A 6,362-nucleotide genomic window follows, 5' to 3' on the forward strand; every position below is an offset into this window, starting at 1 on the left:
CAATTACAACATGACCCATGACCGTACAAATAGAGGAACACTTCTTGAAAAATAAAATAAAAATAAAATAAATAAAATAAAAGAAAAAAACATGGAGATTTTTTCTCTTCTTTTTCTTCTTCTTCTTGAATTAATGCAAGGTGCACGCAGAAATGTAGCTCATTAATTTCTGGTCAAGGCAATCCACCTCCAAGTCCACCCCCAGCACCTGCTCCTCCTCCAAACCCTCCACCAGCACCGCCACCAAGTCCACCGCCACCGCCACCTCCGAACCCTCCACCGCCGCCTCCTCCAGCTCCCCCACCAAGTCCGCCACCAGCACCAGCACCTCCTCCATATCCAGCTCCACCTCCAAAGCCTCCACCAGCTCCACCGCCAACTCCTCCCCCGCCTCCACCACCGCCGCCTCCAAGCCCACCACCACCCCCAGCTCCAGCACCACCTCCACCTCCAAATCCACCCCCAGCACCAGCACCGGCACCACCGCCGCCGCCTAACCCTCCACCACCACCAAAGCCGCCGCCGCCTCCACCACCTAGGCCACCCCCACCGCCAAATCTAGGGCGGCGGTAGAACGTTTTCTCGTCTTCATACGAACCCTTTCCAGTCCCAAGCTTCCTTGCGTTACTGGTGCAAATAAAAGCACCAACTAGCAGGAGAAGAAGAACCCTAGATGTCATCTTTGGCAAGGTATATACGTACAATATTATTCTGTATGTGATATATAGCAAAAGATGTCTTGGATAGTGGTGGAATATTATGAGAAACGGGATTTATATAGAGAAATATTGTGAAGGCTAATTAAGATTGGTGATCATGTACGGTTGAGAAGCTCATATATAATTGTATATTTATCGTCTCATCTACAAAATGTACATATATATATATATATATATATATAAACCGCGTCGGATTTCATGAGTTAATGCAATCTCGAATTCCCAACTGTCTGTAGACGTAAAATTGCATTAAGACCCCACCAGTTTCTGACCAATGGAAAACTGTGATAAGAGTTGGACTTTTTATAATGATTTTCAGGAGACTCTTATTCCACAGCTTTAAATTTTAGTGGACTTTTTTTGCATGGTATTGGTGGGCTTCGTTCAGAGAGTTTCACATGCATCTCTGCATCTCTCCCTCTCTCCTCTCTCCTCTCTCCTCTCTCCTCTCTCTCACTGATCATATCTTTAGCGTCGTTATCGTTTGAGCGGATCAAAAATTAATAATGGTATCAAATTATTTCATTTTCATGTTTATCTAATTTGCAAGAATAGATATTATATGAAGGTTTTGTAATTGCACAAGTTCATATAGCATCAAAACACAAGATCTCTCTCGGGTCATTATCGTTTGAGTAGATCACATAAATAATGGTACCAAATTATTTCATTTATGTTTACCTCATTTATAAGAAAAGATATTATATGAAAGTTATGTAATTTCACAAAGTACAAATATATAGTATACAGTACAAATATATAGTATACCATAACACACTATATTGTTAAATAATAAAAAGCTAAGTACAGGAAGAATTATGTTGTACAATGTTGTGCAATAATGAAAGGAAGAATTATATTTAGGAAAAAAAAAGCTAAGTATGGGTGGTAGCGTGGTGGTAAGGATGTCTACTCTAAATCTCTCTCATTCAGAGTTCAGGATTTAAATCACTAACGAGTTGTTTGGTTGGGGGTTTCGTACCCCGATTCGAATCATGATTCGTGGTTCGTTACAGTGTTTTCTCTCATAAAAATACACGTATTCTAATCTATGAATCAAACGTTTATACTCATAAAAAAGAGTTTCAACCTTAAAAGTGGCAATGCACCTATCGGTGGTATAAGGGGCGTGCCAGTACTAGTAAACTGGTGAAACCTGAGTTGTGAACGAGTGAAAAATAAGTTTAGACTACCAATGATTCCTTTTTTTCTAATAGCAAACAAACTATCTAAATTGTTGGAAATATTGGTTTTCTGTATAATTTACAATATGTTAATGTGTAATATTTGACCATCCAATGAATCATGAGAGTACAGCTAGGAAGTGCATGCATTTCATGTGAAAAGCAGCCATGTAAATAGTGTTTCACGTTATCATAATAAATCAAGCTCTCGAACACTCTTGGACCTCATGCAATTAGTGAATTTTACCCGCAGTTATCTTTATTAATTCTACAAATTAACTTCGCATATATATATATATATATATATATATATACACATATATATTTTAACTTGGAAGTTTTGGGTAATTTACTCCTGAAACAAAGTCGAATTAATAAGTAAGGAGGGTCAATATCCCCTTCTAAGTCTTTTCACTCTGATTGTTTTGTTTTGTTTTATTTATTAATATTTCTTTTATTTAACAAATTGAATTGGGACCTCGTCCGGGCGGGAGTTTAATGGGTTCCAACTTCTCCTTATTTGCTCTAACAATATGAAAGGAATTTCACAAAAAAAAAGGTTAAAAAATGCATATTAACCATTTGAAAAATGCATTTTGGAGGTATTTGGTACGTAGTAATCACTAAAAATCATATTCCTTAAAAAGTGATAAGGGTAATATGATTTTCAAGAATAATACATTACTGTGTTTGGTTGTGCATGAAAATGTTGTGTATTAAAAAAACATATTTTTTTAAATGAATTATAATAATTAGTACTAATAATTTAAAAAGTATAAAATATCTTTTAAATATTTAGCCCATAACATTAACACTAATATTTTAAAAAAGTATAAAATACAACACAACAAGTAGTCCATAAAATTATCAAATAATAGGGGTCTCAAAATGTTAGCTAGTAGTAAATGTTTCAGAATCATCAAATTTTGGATGATCTGTTCAGTCATGATTGATTCAAGTACCCTATAGTCTCACAACATAACCTAAGAATCATCACCAACAATGGGTTGGCGTAGCGGTAAGGCTGTTTTTCTTTCTTCTCACTCAGGATTTGATACTCTACAGCGACACTTTAAGATCCCAACTCGGCCAATGTGTTGTAAGGAGCGTTGAGTGTACGGTGGCATGAGTACTAAAAACTGGACTCATCGTTTGAGTAGAATTGAATCGGATCCTTCCCGTTCTACTGGCGGGCTTTTGGATTTCTGAAGTGGCGAAGGAGATGGGAGCCTATCGCAACACCGATGGTCCCCTTTTTTTCAGCCACAAAAAAAAAAAAAAAAAAAAAAAAAAAAAAAAAAAAAAAAAGAAGAAAGAAAGAAAAAAGAAAGAACAAGATCATTAGTTGTACGGGGCAGGGAGGCCTGGATGCAAGGGAACTGGAGTTCTTATTGGGCTAAAACTACGTTAGATATCCAATACGCTGGCCTAAAAGTACTAATCCAGACCCATTGAGACATTAGATGGCCCCAACATCTGAAAGCTAACATAAGACATATTCCACTTGGCAAAACGTTATCTTTTGTCCAAACGAAACGAAACGAAACTGAACCAGTAGAAACTCCTCAACCTGTTTTGCGAACGCAAGCAGAACTCGCGTGCTAGAAGGAATTGAGACTTCTCAAAATGAGGTCAATATCTCAACTTCAATCTGCGCGGTTTCATCTGCATTATTCCCAGCCAAAACGCAGAAATCAGCTTGAAAAAGCTCCAAAACTGTTGCCATTCCTATCAAGCAATGATAAACCTGTGAAGCAACAGTTTCGCCGTTCACAAGGCCGGACCAAGGCCATCCGCAGTAGTAGTACTTCTCACCTTATTCTCAGTCTCACTTCCCCGGCGGCGGCCAAGTCCCCCGACATATCGACATTGATTCAGATAAGGTTTCGTTTCTTTGAACTATTTTATGCTGCTTTTGAAGTTTCAAATAGTTGTTGAATTGCCTTGAGAGAATCTTTGCTTCTTTTTGTTGTTTGTTGTCAGTGCAATACTTCTGGTTTTATACTTCCTATCGAATTTCGTTGTGCCGGATCTTCTCTCCAAATATTTCGAATTTGATAAGGCGGATGAGAATCAGAAGGGAAGGGATGATAGTGATGTTGAAAGATGAGAAAAGAGCAAGAGGATTAGGCGTTCAAAGGAGCTCTCTCCACCAAAGAAAAGGGATTCTACGGCAACAAATTTGAATATGGCAGTGTGGCTAAACTGCTTGGTGGAGCTTTTTATGTTGGTAATTGGAAAAAGATGAAAGAAGGGCCATTTAATTAGGAGAATCTGAATGATTTTGTTTTGAGTATGGAATTGATAAACGCAATTTTTTTTTTGAGTGGTGGTGGAATCGTTTTTTAAATTGTGTTTTGGTTGTGTTTCTGAAAATATATGTTTAATATATTAAGTCCTCAAAAAAGAAAATAAAAATGAAAAACAACTTTCAACCATTTTTTAAGATGACTTTTGAGATAGAAGAACAAATAGAAATTATTGTTAAAATAAAAAATAAAAAAATGCATTTCCATTTTCTCATTCGTCTGTAATCAGACAAGAAATTCATCTTTGCTAATAGGAACCCCAATGACCTTTTTTTCCCCCTAATTTTTTTGTATGAATAATTTACACTTGTGAGCAAAACCAATCATGTTACAACCTAAAGACAAAACGCGTATGTGCCTAAAGCACTGTCCAACCATTTTCAACTAAAGTTGGCTTTTCAGCGGGAGACATACTTCCAGCTTTAGGAGGCTTTTTCGAAAATAACGATGACTTGCCATCGAAGAAACTAGAAAACGGTTGCCCATTCCGATTCTCTTCTGGACTTCTGTGTTCTTTTGAAAGCGGTTTTCTGAAGTGCCTATCTTTTCCGCCAAAGTTGAGGTTGAGCCTCTTAAACAGACGTTTCGGTTCACCCGCAGGGGTCGTTGCCTCTTCCGCCTGCTTCATAATCCTTAGAACTTCCTCGGGATTGCATAGCATTCCTTCCACTGTTTCATATACCTATAATAGAAAAGAAACTAAATTTTTAGCAGCTTAGCAATTTTTGGTTACTATTAACTCGGAGTGTGTTGACTGTTAAATGTCAATCCGCTTCAATGCAAAGATCTTATCTTTTATCCACTGGAATGATTGCCTCTGGACGCATTGGGAGATTGGGCAGGCATTAATATTGAACGAGAACAAAATTACAAAATATTTTTGTTGAGCTACATATATATGTGTCTGAAACCTGAAGCTTACCTGGCAAAGATCATCAATTTTTTCGCTAAAGATGCTAGATTGACAAGTTGCAGCCGCATAGTCTTTGCACTCACAGAATAGCTTCAACAAATCACTGTTGGTAGGCAGTGTAGCCTCCGCTATAACAAATCCTAAACCCAGCTGAAAGTTCCAAAACAGACATCATTAGCACATATGGAAATCAGGTTTCAAAAGAATCATTCGTCAGAAGTATTTGGTTTCCCGAGTAAGACAAATATGTATAATGGGGAATAGTCCTAAGACTTGCAATCTTTCCCAAGAAATATCGCCTCAACTTCCAATATTGATCTCATCAGAACCAGTTTTTAAGATTAAAAAAAAAAAAAAAGGATGTAGTTTAGTGCTTTCAACAAAATAACTAGATGGGGAGATGGAGATGACGTAACAATATTTGTGATGTTCAACAATCCTCACTGGCTCCATATGCATCAGATGAAAGGTTAGTCAAGAAACTGATGTTCTACTGACATCATTCAAAGTAAATTTTGACAATTACTACTTTTACATAATAAAAGTAGATTTTGAAAATGATGAGGCTTTTCATCCCCAAGCACGAAATAAGAAGGAAACCAAATTTACGCAGATAGAACATTATTCTAGAACGAATAGTACTTTGGACAAATTAACTATCTAATTTACTGTGATAAGAACTCGTTAAAATGACAGCACGTGTCGTTTGATTAATATCATGCAACGGTATCACGCTGAATAAGAGAGATAATGAACTTACTAATGATCTAAACAATTGCTGAAAAAGCTCAGAAGGTGGTATGTCCTCCAAAGCGGCCAGAATACCTTCCCTACAGGATCGATGCCCAACATGGTTATTCTAAAAGACAAAAAGCAAAAGTTACATCCAATAATAAATCACGAAGAAAGCTCAAGTGTTCTCCATTGCAACTTACACTGCCAAATCCTCATCAAAGAGGGGAGCTTGTTTAACAGCTGGAACTGGTTTTGCTGTTTCCCACAGCTCATGCCATAAATTACCTATTATTCAAGCATAAAGTATGTCAGGAAAAAGTCAAACTATAGAGTATATTCTTGCAAAAACATGCAATTTTAGTTGTTAGAATGGAATCCGTTCACTATTAAAAATGAGAATGGCTCCAAACTTTGGATTTCTCATCTTAAAGAATTATGGACCTCTTTTGGCTATAACAGCAGCAATGAATAATATTTTTCAGCCAGTGCTATATATATATAT

General features: G+C 37.0%; 3 protein-coding genes across 4 annotated transcripts in view; 1 reads left to right on the forward strand and 2 right to left on the reverse strand.

Annotated features, from left to right (window-relative positions):
• Window positions 1-838, reverse strand: LOC112091685 (glycine-rich protein 5-like). The gene has a single exon (XM_024165911.1). The coding sequence runs from the start codon at window positions 678-680 to the stop codon at window positions 174-176; it is 507 nt and encodes a 168-aa protein (XP_024021679.1). The 5' UTR covers window positions 681-838; the 3' UTR covers window positions 1-173.
• A 2,528-nt stretch (window positions 839-3,366) lies between these two features.
• Window positions 3,367-4,226, forward strand: LOC21391465. The gene is made up of 2 exons (XM_010098584.2): window positions 3,367-3,786; window positions 3,887-4,226. Exons 1-2 carry the CDS (start codon window positions 3,530-3,532, stop codon window positions 4,011-4,013), a joined length of 384 nt encoding a protein of 127 aa, XP_010096886.1. The 5' UTR covers window positions 3,367-3,529; the 3' UTR covers window positions 4,014-4,226.
• Window positions 4,227-4,381: 155 nt separating this feature from the next.
• Window positions 4,382-6,362, reverse strand: part of LOC21391466 (rab3 GTPase-activating protein catalytic subunit) — a 6,516-nt gene continuing 4,535 nt past the window's right edge. For both annotated transcript variants that reach the window (XM_010098585.2, XM_024165902.1), the window contains exons 11-14: window positions 6,061-6,145; window positions 5,886-5,955; window positions 5,135-5,275; window positions 4,382-4,894 (exon numbers count right to left, since the gene is read on the reverse strand). In XM_010098585.2, the coding sequence (XP_010096887.1) occupies window positions 4,571-4,894; window positions 5,135-5,275; window positions 5,886-5,955; window positions 6,061-6,145 (620 nt within the window). In that variant the 3' untranslated portion in view covers window positions 4,382-4,570. The remainder of the gene's footprint in view (window positions 4,895-5,134; window positions 5,276-5,885; window positions 5,956-6,060; window positions 6,146-6,362) is intronic.

This window comes from Morus notabilis, unplaced genomic scaffold (assembly GCF_000414095.1).
Source record: "Morus notabilis unplaced genomic scaffold, ASM41409v2 Scaffold1652, whole genome shotgun sequence".
NCBI classification, from domain to species: Eukaryota; Viridiplantae; Streptophyta; class Magnoliopsida; order Rosales; family Moraceae; genus Morus; species Morus notabilis.